At 48.3% G+C, this 13,754-nt stretch overlaps 1 protein-coding gene across 1 annotated transcript in view; it reads left to right on the forward strand.

Moving 5' to 3' along the window:
- The first annotated feature begins 1,561 nt into the window (after nt 1–1,561).
- DMBT1 (deleted in malignant brain tumors 1) overlaps nt 1,562–13,754 on the forward strand; it is a 35,296-nt gene continuing 23,103 nt past the window's right edge. Inside the window, 12 exon segments of the mRNA XM_052798473.1 lie at nt 1,562–1,615; nt 4,893–5,037; nt 5,255–5,566; nt 6,008–6,016; nt 6,097–6,408; nt 6,939–7,255; nt 7,702–8,107; nt 8,355–8,405; nt 8,623–9,018; nt 9,465–9,860; nt 10,307–10,612; nt 13,136–13,147. Coding sequence (XP_052654433.1) covers nt 1,562–1,615; nt 4,893–5,037; nt 5,255–5,566; nt 6,008–6,016; nt 6,097–6,408; nt 6,939–7,255; nt 7,702–8,107; nt 8,355–8,405; nt 8,623–9,018; nt 9,465–9,860; nt 10,307–10,612; nt 13,136–13,147 — 2,716 coding nt within the window.

Here is a 13,754-nt window from a genome sequence, read left to right on the forward strand (position 1 = left end):
CTGGCATTAATTTACTTCTGATACCTGACATAATCCCATTTATTATGTGCTGTTTGTGTACAAGCGGCAGGGAAACAAGCCTGTAATTTCAAGTGGAAACCATCAGAAATATAAACATAGAATCATAGAATCGTTTAGGTTGGAAAGGACCTTTAAGATCAAGTCCAAACGTCAACCCCACACCACCATGCCTACTAAACCATGTCCCTAAGCGCCACATCTACATATCTTTTAAATACCTCCAGGGATGGTGACTCCACCGCTTCCCTGGGCAGCCTGTTCCAATGCCTGACAACCCTTTCGGTGAAGACATTTTCCCCAATATCCAATCTAAAACTCCGCTGGAACAACTTGAGGCCATTTTCTCTCGTCCTGTCGCTTGTTACTTGGGAGAAGAGACCGACCCCCACCTCACCACAACCCCCTTTCAGGTAGCTGTAGAGAGCGATCAGGTCTCCCCTCAGCCTCCTCTTCTCCAGGCTGAACAACCCCAGGTCCCTCAGCCGCTCCTCGTAAGACTTGTGCTCCAGACCCTTCACCTCCTTCGTTGCCCTTCTCCGGACACGCTCCAGCCCCTCCATGTCTTTCCTGCAGTGAGGGGCCCAAAACTGAACACAGCACTCGAGGTGCGGCCTCACCAGTGCCCAGGACAGGGGACGATCACCTCCCCGCTCCTGCTGGCCACACTTTTTCTGATATGGCCAGGATGCCATTGGCCTTCTCGGCCACCCGGGCACACTGCCGGCTCATATTCAGCCGGCTGTCGACCAGCACCCCCAGGTCCTTTTCTGCCGGGCGGCTTTCCAGCCACTCTTCCCCAAGCCTGTAGCGCTGCGTGGGGTTGTTGTGACCCAGGCGCAGGACCCGGCACTTGGCCTTGTTGAACCTCATACCGCTGGCCTCGGCCCATCGACCCAGCCTGTCCAGATCCCTCTGTAGAGCCTCCCTACCCTCCAGCAGATCGACACTCCCGCCCAACCTGGTGTCACCTGAAAACTTACTGAGGGTGCACTCGATCCCCTCGTCCAGATCACTGATAAAGATATTAAACGGAACTGGCCCCAATACTGAGCTCTGGGGAGGGCTCATTTATGAGACCAGGTCTCTCTGCTGAAGGATTTATCAGAAAGCCTGCTATGAATTTGCTGCATCACCTTGCAATGCGTTACAGTCTGCTTAATTAAGTCATTTGCTACAGGCAGTAAATAAATAAAATTGGGGTGGTGGGGGCAAAGAAACACATAGATTCACTGGTCTGGTTCCAAAGGTAATGCTGGGCCTGCACATACGGTTAAGATAATTTATAATAAGGGCAGTAGCACAAATTTTCCAGGAAATGGAAACTTTACTATTCATATATAATCATTCTGTAAAGGTCAGGTAGTCATAAAATATTGCATAAGAAATCAGGCATAACATGGGCTAGACTGACCTTGGGACCTTCACTCTTTTACAGGTGCAGAGTATAAATTCTGATGATTTTCTTTATTGCCATCTCTTGGCAGGATGGTTACAACCAAGAACTTGCTGTGGTTATTCCTCTTAAATGCAGCACTCCGGGATGCCACCTCAGGTAAACCACTTAAAATCTTTAAAGAACATTCTTCCAAAAAAGGTAGGAAAAAGGGCAGGTCTTTCTCCTCTACACTGGTTCCATACATGTAATTCACATGCTAGTATAATCAACTTTGTGCAAAGATTAGGAGTAAGACAGACTGAATTAGATAGCATCATGTTGTCTTATTAAAAATACGAGCCAATCAATATCATGATTAACTATTATTCATGTTGAAGTAAATTTAGTGCATTGAAATTAATATTGCTCTAACTGGTTTGCGGTAGTGTCTTGTAGCATAGTTTAAACCAAATGAAAAAAATACTACCATGAAAATACTGCTGAAAGACTTTGTTCCTATAAATCTGCGGTTTTCAGTATGGAATTAAGAGGGAATATAGTTTCTTTGGCTGCAATGCACATTTGCTTTAAAAGACTTAAAATTCAGCCTTGCAGATGCACATGGAACCACCCAATACTTATTTAACTTCATATAATTTAATGGAAGCACAATAGTAAGACACAGTTGCTATCCTGTATGGTATCATGAAGTTCAAGAGGTGTGTATTTTGCTCACAGTTGTGTCCTTGAGAATTTCATGCATGTGGAATAAAAACCTGGAGACTCTAACAATCCAGTCTGCACATTTACACATGCGGATCAGAACAGTGCTGGGTTTTCTCAGAAACCAATATTTGTTATCGCTGAGGACTTTCTGAATACTACTGGTGTTTTACAGGGACAATTTCTTGGATTCACTATTCCCAGTAAACACGTCTTGAGTTGTGTCATGCCTGCCAGCCTCTCACTTTGCCTTGGCAAGGTGACTTCCCTGCTTTAATTCAGGCACAAGCACTTGTAAGAGCAAGGAAAAAAAAAAAAAAAAGGCATAACTCTCACTTGTCTTTCAGAGAAGAGATCTGAAGTGTTATGCTCCTGCTAGGAATTTTTTCTGATCAGGACATCTGTCTGTTCACTGCTCTTTGCAACTATAAATAAGAAAACAACATCCATCATATCCCCCAGGATATGAGGGCTATAGACTTTGTTGCTTATTTTGTCCACTGCTTTTAAAAAGACAGTACAAAATGCTTGAATTATAACAATAGAAAACAGAGAAACAAAAACTAAGCCAATTAAATCAGAATAAGATACATTTAGAAAAATAAAAATAACAGAACAAAGAAGCCCCAAAAGTGACACAAAAAGCAAGCCAGTGTTTGAAATTTTTGTGGGCAGCCTCACTCACATCCACAATGAATTACAGACTATTATTCAGATGAGGGATTATTTGAATACACCATATGTTATATAAACATAACAGTGTGACTCAAACCCATGGCTTTATATATCATTTCTTAAAGCAAAGCACTTCATTGGGGAGGGTTGAAGGGAGCATTGGGGTTTTAAATCAAGCTGTACGATTTTGAAGAATGCACAAACCATTACTTACTGAAAATTACTCTGGCTTTCCAAAAGTTTCACCTATTACAAGAACATATATTTTAATCATGAAGCCCGATAGCCTTTACATGACCCAGCCTTGAAGTGAAGGAGGAATTTCTATAGTGATCACTGTTTGCTGTTCATTTTATGTTGAAGTCTGATACCTGTCTCACAGCATAGCCACTTTTTGAATGTGTGGGAATTACCAAGTATTTTGTGTATGCTACTCAAAATAAAAAAGGCCTGAGAAACGCCCAACACTTCTAAAATTCTGTATCAGACCATGGACCACAGCTAAGCATGTCACTACTTTATTTTTACGTGAAAATAATGAATACATTTCTCCTATTAGTTATGAAATGACTACCTTATGCAAGTTTTCTTTATACTTGTTTCACATTTTTTTCACTACACATTTAAGTTTACAGAAAAGAAAACCCAATTGCAGATAAAAAACAGGTGTTTCACAACTAAAAATACTGTGGGTGTTTCAAATTAGAAGCACAGGTTTAAGGAAGTACCACAAATATTCTATATTACTTCCACCCAGTCACATCTTTCTGTAAACTTTGACTGTTTCTTTTTATTACGATGACAATAAGTCTGTGCAATGCTTGATTTATTTAGCTCCCAGCACCTTCTGTCCATTATTGCTAGCAAATACACACTAAGTATTACCAGAAAAAATTCAAATATTAGTCAAAAATGCAAACTATTCTCTTTAGTCTGACAGAACGTTAATCCAACCCTCCGCGTATGAAAAACCGGTTTGCTAGATGACAGATTTGGCCTCAGTTGTCTCTGTTTACAGCCTTTTATTAATTGAAAAGATAATTTTGGGAGGCTACCAATCCCTTGTGGAATATGGCACCACTAATTACCTCTTGTTTCCCACAGACCTTGCACCACAGTTTTAGCATACAAGAACACACTTCACTGTGATGCTTGTATGACACTTTGTAAGATGTTCTCTCATGCAGATTGACCTTATGGTACAGCACTGCCCTACCCTCTGTCTTTTGAATATATTAGCCACTCCATCATCTTGCCAGGAACAGACATGAGACTGACTGGCCTGTAGTTCCCTGGGTCTTCCTTTTTTCCCTTTTTAAAAATGGGGGTTACGTTTCCCCTTTTCCAGTCACTGGGAACTTCACCTGACTGCTACAACTTCTCCAGTATGATGGATAGTGGCTTAGCCAATTTATCTGCCAGTTCCCTCAGGACCTGCACATGCATCTTGTCAGGTCCCATGGACTTGTGCACCTTCAGGTTCCTTAGATGGTCTTGAACCTGATCTTCTCCTACAGTGGGTGGTTCTTCATTCTCCCAGTCCCTGCCTTTGCCTTCTGCGACTTGGGCGGTGCGGCTGGAACACTTGCTGGTGAAGACTGAGGCAAAAAAGTCATTGAGTACCTCAGCCTTCTCCATGTCCTGGGTACCCAGGTCTCCTTTTTCCTTCCAGAGAGGTCTCACATTTTCTCTAGTCTTCCTTTTATCACTGACATACCTACAGAAGCCTTTCTTGTTGCCCTTGACATCCCTCCCCAGATTTAATTGAATCAGGGCTTTAGCTTTCCTAACTTGATCCCTGGTTGCTCAGACAACTTGTCTGTATTATTCCCAGGCTACCTGTCCTTGCTTCCACCCTCTGTAGGCTTTGTTTTTCTGTTTCAGTTTGACCAAGACCTCCTTGTTCATCCATACAGGCCTCCTGGCATTTTTGTCTGACTTCTCTTTCTTGGGATGCATTGCTCCTGAGCTTGGAGAGGGTGACCCTTAAATATTAACGAGCTTTCCTTTGGCCCCTCTTCCTTCTGGGACTCTATCCCATGGTAAACTACCAAGCAGATCCCTTAAGAGGCCAAAGTCTCCATTGCCTATGTGATAGGGTGGCACCAACATCCACACAGCTGGGAGAAAACCTGGCTGTGCTCCTTCACCCACAAGGTCCTCACGTGCTTCTTTCTCTTCGTTCCCTACAGATGCCACCACCACGACCGCTGTTCCCAGCTTCACGGCATCCATTCCTCCAGGTGAGTGTGAATTTGTCATGTTTTTTCTGGCCACTACTTTTGGCCGTAGCAGTTATGGGCTCACAGGGTGGGTTTGCTCTTCTCCATGGGAGAGCAGAGCCAGGGAAACACACAGCCTAATCAAGCAGAGGGTGGCAGTCCTGCTGGCCTGAATCTCCTCGAGCATTGCCAATGCCCGAGGGTTTTCCCATGTTTTCCCTGTCTCCTTCTTTCCAAGGTGCCTCCCTGAGCCTGGTGAACGGCAGGAACCGGTGCGAGGGGCGCGTAGAGATTTACCAGTACGGGCGCCGGGGCAGCGTCTGTGATGACAACTGGGACCTGAACGATGCCATGGTCGTGTGCAGGCAGCTGGGATGTGGCTTTGCTGTTTCTGCACCATCAAATGCCTACTTTGGACAAGGCACTGGCGATATCTACCTGGATGATGTGCACTGCACAGGGAATGAGTCCTCCCTCTTCCAGTGCCGCCACAATGGCTGGGGCGTCCACAACTGTGGCCACAAGGAGGATGCCGGTGTTGTGTGCTCAGGTACCGTTGCTTTTCCTTCCTAAATACCAGGAGGCTTTCAAAAGTGGCCCTTGTTGGCCGCAGTAAGCTATGCGTTGGAGATGTGTTCAAAGGTTGTGGTTTTTGTTGCTCCCACCATGGAAGACCACTCTGCGGAGACCCCCAAGCTCTCTATCGCCCATCTGACAGAGTGGCACCACCATCCCCAGTGCTGGGAGAAAACCTGGCTGTGCTCCTTCATCCACAAGGTCCTCACGTGCTTCTTTCTCTTCGTTCCCTACAGATGCCACCACCACGACCGCTGTTCCCAGCTTCACGGCATCCATTCCTCCAGGTGAGTGTGAATTTGTCATGTTTTTTCTGGCCACTACTTTTGGCCGTAGCAGTTATGGGCTCACAGGGTGGGTTTGCTCTTCTCCATGGGAGAGCAGAGCCAGGGAAACACACAGCCTAATCAAGCAGAGGGTGGCAGTCCTGCTGGCCTGAATCTCCTCGAGCATTGCCAATGCCCGAGGGTTTTCCCATGTTTTCCCTGTCTCCTTCATTCCAAGGTGCCTCCCTGAGCCTGGTGAACGGCAGGAACCGGTGCGAGGGGCGCGTAGAGATTTACCAGTACGGGCGCCGGGGCAGCGTCTGTGATGACAACTGGGACCTGAACGATGCCAAGGTCGTGTGCAGGCAGCTGGGATGTGGCTTTGCTGTTTCTGCACCATCAAATGCCTACTTTGGACAAGGCACTGGCGATATCTACCTGGATGATGTGCACTGCACAGGGAGAGAGTCCTCCCTCTTCCAGTGCCGCCACAATGGCTGGGGCGTCCACAACTGTGGCCACAGCGAAGATGCCGGTGTTGTGTGCTCAGGTACCGTTGCTTTTCCTTCCTAAATACCAGGAGGCTTTCAAAAGTGGCCCTTGTTGGCCGCAGTAAGCTATGCGTTGGAGATGTGTTCAAAGGTTGTGGTTTTTGTTGCTCCCACCATGGAAGACCACTCTGCGGAGACCCCCAAGCTCTCTATCGCCCATCTGACAGAGTGGCACCACCATCCCCAGTGCTGGGAGAAAACCTGGCTGTGCTCCTTCATCCACAAGGTCCTCACGTGCTTCTTTCTCTTCGTTCCCTACAGATGCCACCACCACGACCGCTGTTCCCAGCTTCACGGCATCCATTCCTCCAGGTGGGCCTGAATTTGTCATGTTTTTTCTGGCCACTACTTTTGGCCGTAGCAGTTATGGGCTCACAGGGTGGGTTTGCTCTTCTCCATGGGAGAGCAGAGCCAGGGAAACACACAGCCTAATCAAGCAGAGGGTGGCAGTCCTGCTGGCCTGAATCTCCTCGAGCATTGCCAATGCCCGAGGGTTTTCCCATGTTTTCCCTGTCTCCTTCTTTCCAAGGTGCCTCCCTGAGCCTGGTGAACGGCAGGAACCGGTGCGAGGGGCGCGTAGAGATTTACCAGTACGGGCGCCGGGGCAGCGTCTGTGATGACAACTGGGACCTGAACGATGCCATGGTCGTGTGCAGGCAGCTGGGATGTGGCTTTGCTGCTTCTGCACCATCAAATGCCTACTTTGGACAAGGCACTGGCGATATCTACCTGGATGATGTGCACTGCACAGGGAATGAGTCCTCCCTCTTCCAGTGCCGCCACAATGGCTGGGGCGTCCACAACTGTGGCCACAGTGAAGATGCCGGTGTTGTGTGCTCAGGTACCGTTGCTTTTCCTTCCTAAATACCAGGAGGCTTTCAAAAGTGGCCCTTGTTGGCCGCAGTAAGCTATGCGTTGGAGATGTGTTCAAAGGTTGTGGTTTTTGTTGCTCCCACCATGGAAGACCACTCTGCGGAGACCCCCAAGCTCTCTATCGCCCATCTGACAGAGTGGCACCACCATCCCCAGTGCTGGGAGAAAACCTGGCTGTGCTCCTTCATCCACAAGGTCCTCACGTGCTTCTTTCTCTTCGTTCCCTACAGATGCCACCACCACGACCGCTGTTCCCAGCTTCACGGCATCCATTCCTCCAGGTGAGTGTGAATTTGTCATGTTTTTTCTGGCCACTACTTTTGGCCGTAGCAGTTATGGGCTCACAGGGTGGGTTTGCTCTTCTCCATGGGAGAGCAGAGCCAGGGAAACACACAGCCTAATCAAGCAGAGGGTGGCAGTCCTGCTGGCCTGAATCTCCTCGAGCATTGCCAATGCCCGAGGGTTTTCCCATGTTTTCCCTGTCTCCTTCTTTCCAAGGTGCCTCCCTGAGCCTGGTGAACGGCAGGAACCGGTGCGAGGGGCGTGTAGAGATTTACCAGTACGGGCGCCGGGGCAGCGTCTGTGATGACAACTGGGACCTGAACGATGCCAAGGTCGTGTGCAGGCAGCTGGGCTGTGGCTTTGCTGTTTCTGCACCATCAAATGCCTACTTTGGACAAGGCACTGGCGATATCTACCTGGATGATGTGCACTGCACAGGGAGAGAGTCCTCCCTCTTCCAGTGCCGCCACAATGGCTGGGGCGTCCACAACTGTGGCCACAGCGAAGATGCCGGTGTTGTGTGCTCAGGTACCGTTGCTTTTCCTTCCTAAATACCAGGAGGCTTTCAAAAGTGGCCCTTGTTGGCCGCAGTAAGCTATGCGTTGGAGATGTGTTCAAAGGTTGTGGTTTTTGTTGCTCCCACCATGGAAGACCACTCTGCGGAGACCCCCAAGCTCTCTATCGCCCATCTGACAGAGTGGCACCACCATCCCCAGTGCTGGGAGAAAACCTGGCTGTGCTCCTTCATCCACAAGGTCCTCACGTGCTTCTTTCTCTTCGTTCCCTACAGATGCCACCACCACGACCGCTGTTCCCAGCTTCACGGCATCCATTCCTCCAGGTGAGTGTGAATTTGTCATGTTTTTTCTGGCCACTACTTTTGGCCGTAGCAGTTATGGGCTCACAGGGTGGGTTTGCTCTTCTCCATGGGAGAGCAGAGCCAGGGAAACACACAGCCTAATCAAGCAGAGGGTGGCAGTCCTGCTGGCCTGAATCTCCTCGAGCATTGCCAATGCCCGAGGGTTTTCCCATGTTTTCCCTGTCTCCTTCTTTCCAAGGTGCCTCCCTGAGCCTGGTGAACGGCAGGAACCGGTGCGAGGGGCGCGTAGAGATTTACCAGTACGGGCGCCGGGGCAGCGTCTGTGATGACAACTGGGACCTGAACGATGCCATGGTCGTGTGCAGGCAGCTGGGATGTGGCTTTGCTGTTTCTGCACCATCAAATGCCTACTTTGGACAAGGCACTGGCGATATCTACCTGGATGATGTGCACTGCACAGGGAATGAGTCCTCCCTCTTCCAGTGCCGCCACAATGGCTGGGGCGTCCACAACTGTGGCCACAGCGAAGATGCCGGTGTTGTGTGCTCAGGTACCGTTGCTTTTCCTTCCTAAATACCAGGAGGCTTTCAAAAGTGGCCCTTGTTGGCCGCAGTAAGCTATGCGTTGGAGATGTGTTCAAAGGTTGTGGTTTTTGTTGCTCCCACCATGGAAGACCACTCTGCGGAGACCCCCAAGCTCTCTATCGCCCATCTGACAGAGTGGCACCACCATCCCCAGTGCTGGGAGAAAACCTGGCTGTGCTCCTTCATCCACAAGGTCCTCACGTGCTTCTTTCTCTTCGTTCCCTACAGATGCCACCACCACGACCGCTGTTCCCAGCTTCACGGCATCCATTCCTCCAGGTGAGTGTGAATTTGTCATGTTTTTTCTGGCCACTACTTTTGGCCGTAGCAGTTATGGGCTCACAGGGTGGGTTTGCTCTTCTCCATGGGAGAGCAGAGCCAGGGAAACACACAGCCTAATCAAGCAGAGGGTGGCAGTCCTGCTGGCCTGAATCTCCTCGAGCATTGCCAATGCCCGAGGGTTTTCCCATGTTTTCCCTGTCTCCTTCATTCCAAGGTGCCTCCCTGAGCCTGGTGAACGGCAGGAACCGGTGCGAGGGGCGCGTAGAGATTTACCAGTACGGGCGCCGGGGCAGCGTCTGTGATGACAACTGGGACCTGAACGATGCCATGGTCGTGTGCAGGCAGCTGGGATGTGGCTTTGCTGTTTCTGCACCATCAAATGCCTACTTTGGACAAGGCACTGGCGATATCTACCTGGATGATGTGCACTGCACAGGGAATGAGTCCTCCCTCTTCCAGTGCCGCCACAATGGCTGGGGCATCCACAACTGTGGCCACAAGGAGGATGCCGGTGTTGTGTGCTCAGGTACCGTTGCTTTTCCTTCCTAAATACCAGGAGGCTTTCAAAAGTGGCCCTTGTTGGCCGCAGTAAGCTATGCGTTGGAGATGTGTTCAAAGGTTGTGGTTTTTGTTGCTCCCACCATGGAAGACCACTCTGCGGAGACCCCCAAGCTCTCTATCGCCCATCTGACAGAGTGGCACCACCATCCCCAGTGCTGGGAGAGAACCTGGCTGTGCTCCTTCATCCACAAGGTCCTCACGTGCTTCTTTCTCTTCGTTCCCTACAGATGCCACCACCACGACCGCTGTTCCCAGCTTCACGGCATCCATTCCTCCAGGTGAGTGTGAATTTGTCATGTTTTTTCTGGCCACTACTTTTGGCCGTAGCAGTTATGGGCTCACAGGGTGGGTTTGCTCTTCTCCATGGGAGAGCAGAGCCAGGGAAACACACAGCCTAATCAAGCAGAGGGTGGCAGTCCTGCTGGCCTGAATCTCCTCGAGCATTGCCAATGCCCGAGGGTTTTCCCATGTTTTCCCTGTCTCCTTCTTTCCAAGGTGCCTCCCTGAGCCTGGTGAACGGCAGGAACCGGTGCGAGGGGCGCGTAGAGATTTACCAGTACGGGCGCCGGGGCAGCGTCTGTGATGACAACTGGGACCTGAACGATGCCATGGTCGTGTGCAGGCAGCTGGGATGTGGCTTTGCTGTTTCTGCACCATCAAATGCCTACTTTGGACAAGGCACTGGCGATATCTACCTGGATGATGTGCACTGCACAGGGAATGAGTCCTCCCTCTTCCAGTGCCGCCACAATGGCTGGGGCGTCCACAACTGTGGCCACAGCGAAGATGCCGGTGTTGTGTGCTCAGGTACCGTTGCTTTTCCTTCCTAAATACCAGGAGGCTTTCAAAAGTGGCCCTTGTTGGCCGCAGTAAGCTATGCGTTGGAGATGTGTTCAAAGGTTGTGGTTTTTGTTGCTCCCACCATGGAAGACCACTCTGCGGAGACCCCCAAGCTCTCTATCGCCCATCTGACAGGGTGGCACCACCATCCCCAGTGCTGGGAGAGAACCTGGCTGTGCTCCTTCACCCACAAGGTCCTCACGTGCTTCTTTCTCTTCCTTCCCTACAGATGCCACATCTCTGATCAATGTTACCACTCCACTACCAACTACTCCAGGTACGTCTGCTTTTATCATCTGTCCAATGCATTCCTTTGGAGGTGTATTAGTTACTAGTTTATAGGTTGGAGTTGTATCATTTGAACATTGTAATACTTTTGGAAAAAGTCATTATTGGTTCTAACTGTTTAAATGCTACATACTGGTCCCCCATGTCTGTCTGATTATGTTGTTGCAGGTGAATTTCAGACTCTGTTGATTTTGTAAGAAATTGTCTTTTCTTCGTTCTATCATTTTCATGTTATTGGGGCCAATACCTCTTGCTTTCGCTCATTCTTGTATGCCTTAACCTAACCACATGCGAAATAGCAAGGGAGAGTCAGCATTCTTCAAAGAGATCATCACACTTGTAGCCTCAATGACAGTAGCAGAACAGTTCAGTTTCTGTGGAGATTTAACCTCCTGTTGCTATGGCTTGGATACATAAAATGTATTTTCATTTGATCAGAAGTATATCTAAATTAATCATATCTGTATCTTATTTTCTTTCTTTTTTTTTTAAAGCTAGAAAATATATTTGTGGTGGCTTACTTTTTAATTCCTTTGGAACACTTCAGAGTCCTTCTTATCCTTTGAATTATCCAGATAATGCAGATTGTTTGTGGCAAATACAAGTAAAGGATAATTTCCGCATTATGCTTACCTTTGGAAGTATTCAGTAAGTAAACCATATTCCGCTTGGGCAATAAATGGATCCCAAATCTCAACTACAGTCACAGTTCCCAAGCAGATTTCCCATGCTTCTAAGTGAATTATAAATATTACATGGGAATTGTGTGAGTGCAGTATCTTAGTTTATTGTTTTTTCAGCATTTAAAAACCAACGTTTACTAAATGCATTTCATTATATATTCATGTTTCTTCCTCAGTTTGCAAGGCGGATGCCAGAATGACTATATTGAGATCTTTGATGGGCCACCCAATACTTCTCCTCTGCTTGGAAGAATTTGTTCTAGTTCTCATCTCACATATACATCATCCTCAAACTTTATGACTGTCAGATTTCACAGTGACTCCAGATATTCCAATAGAGGTTTTCGTGCTGACTATCAGTCCTTTCCAGCAGACCAGAACACCAGTAAGTTTCTATTCTGTTTGTAATGTTTTCTTTGCACAGAAGCTTTTATACCAGCCAACATGGCTTCACTAAGGGCAAATCATGCCTGACAAATTTGGTGGCCTTCTATGACGGGGTTAAAGCATTGGTGGATAAGGGAAGAGCAACTAACATCATCTACCTGAAGTTGTGCGAAGCATTGGACACTGTCCCACTTGACATCCTTGTCTCTACATTGGAGAGATGTGGATCTGATGGATGGACCACTTGGTGGAGAAGGAATTGGCTGGATGGTCGCACTCAAAGAGTTGTGGTCAACGGCTCGATGTCCGAGTGGACAGCAGTGACGAGTGGCGTTCTGCAGGGGTCAGTACTGGAACCAGCGCTATTTAACATTTTTGTTGGCGACACGGACAGTGAGATTGAGCGCACCCTCAGCAAGTTTGCCGATGACACCAAGCTGTGTGGTGCGGTGGACATGCTGGAGGGGAGGGATGCCATCCAGAGGGACCTGGACAGGCTTGAGAGGTGGGCCTGTGCGAATGTCATGAAGTTCAACAAGACCAAGTACAACATCCCGCACATGGGTCAGGGAAACCCCAAGCACAAATACAGGCTGGGTGATGAGTGGATTGAGAGCAGCCCTGAGGAGAAGGACTTGGGGGTGTTGGTTGACAAGAAGCTCAACATGACCCAGCAATGTGTGCTTGCAGCCCAGAAAGCAAACCGTATCCTGGGCTGCATCAAAAGAAGTGTGACCAGCAGGTCAAGGGAGGGGATTCTGCCCCTCCACTCCGCTCTCGTGAGACCCCACCTGCAGTACTGCCTTCAGCTCTGGGGTCCCCAACATAAGGAGGACATGGACCTGGTGGAGCAAGTCCTGAGGAGGGCCACGAAGATGATCAGAGGGCTGGAGCACCTCTCCTATGAAGACAGGCTGAGAGAGCTGGGGTTGTTCGGCCTGGAGAAGAGAAGTCTCTGGGGAGACCTTAGAGCAGCCTTCCAGTACCTAAAGGGGGGCTACAAGAGAGATGGGGAGGGACTTTTTACAAGGGCCTGTAGTGATAGGACAAGGGGTAATGACTTTACACTGAAAGAGGGCAGATTTAGATTAGATATAAAGAAGTTCTTCACTGTGAGGGTGGTGAGGCACTGGCCCAGGTTGCCCAGAGAATCTGTGGCTGCCCCATCCCTGGCAGTGTTCAAGGCCAGGCTGGATGGGGCTTGGAGCAACCTGGTCTAGTGGAAGGTGTCCCTGTCCATGGCAGGGGGTTGGAACTAGATGATCTTTAAGGACTCTTCCAACCCAAACCATTCTATGATTCTATGATTCTATCCTGATTTTATTTGCTAAATAAGTATTTGTTAATGTTGTTGAAGAAATTCCACATAGATAACATTCCTACTTGTATTTCATAACTGGTTATTACCCAATGACTTTCAGACAATAATTATTTTTTCATTTTAAAAAAATTCTTCAAGTATCAAATTAATTGCCTTTACATGTTTTCTATGATGGCCAGTCTAAATTCGTATTTCTTCTTATCACATCATTATTCATATATATTTTTACTGCCTTTGTGGACAGATTTTCATAGAATCATAGAAACATTGATTAGAAAGGACCTTTGGAGGCTTCCTAGTTCAAGTATTCAAAGCAGAGCTATTGCCAACACCAGGCCAGGTTCATTATGAATTTGTATAGCTGAGTCTCTAGAAACATTCAAAGGATTAAATGTTCAATGCCACTTCTCTGGGTGACCTGCTC

This window comes from Harpia harpyja, chromosome 10, assembly GCF_026419915.1.
Source record: "Harpia harpyja isolate bHarHar1 chromosome 10, bHarHar1 primary haplotype, whole genome shotgun sequence".
In the NCBI taxonomy this organism is placed as follows: domain Eukaryota; kingdom Metazoa; phylum Chordata; class Aves; order Accipitriformes; family Accipitridae; genus Harpia; species Harpia harpyja.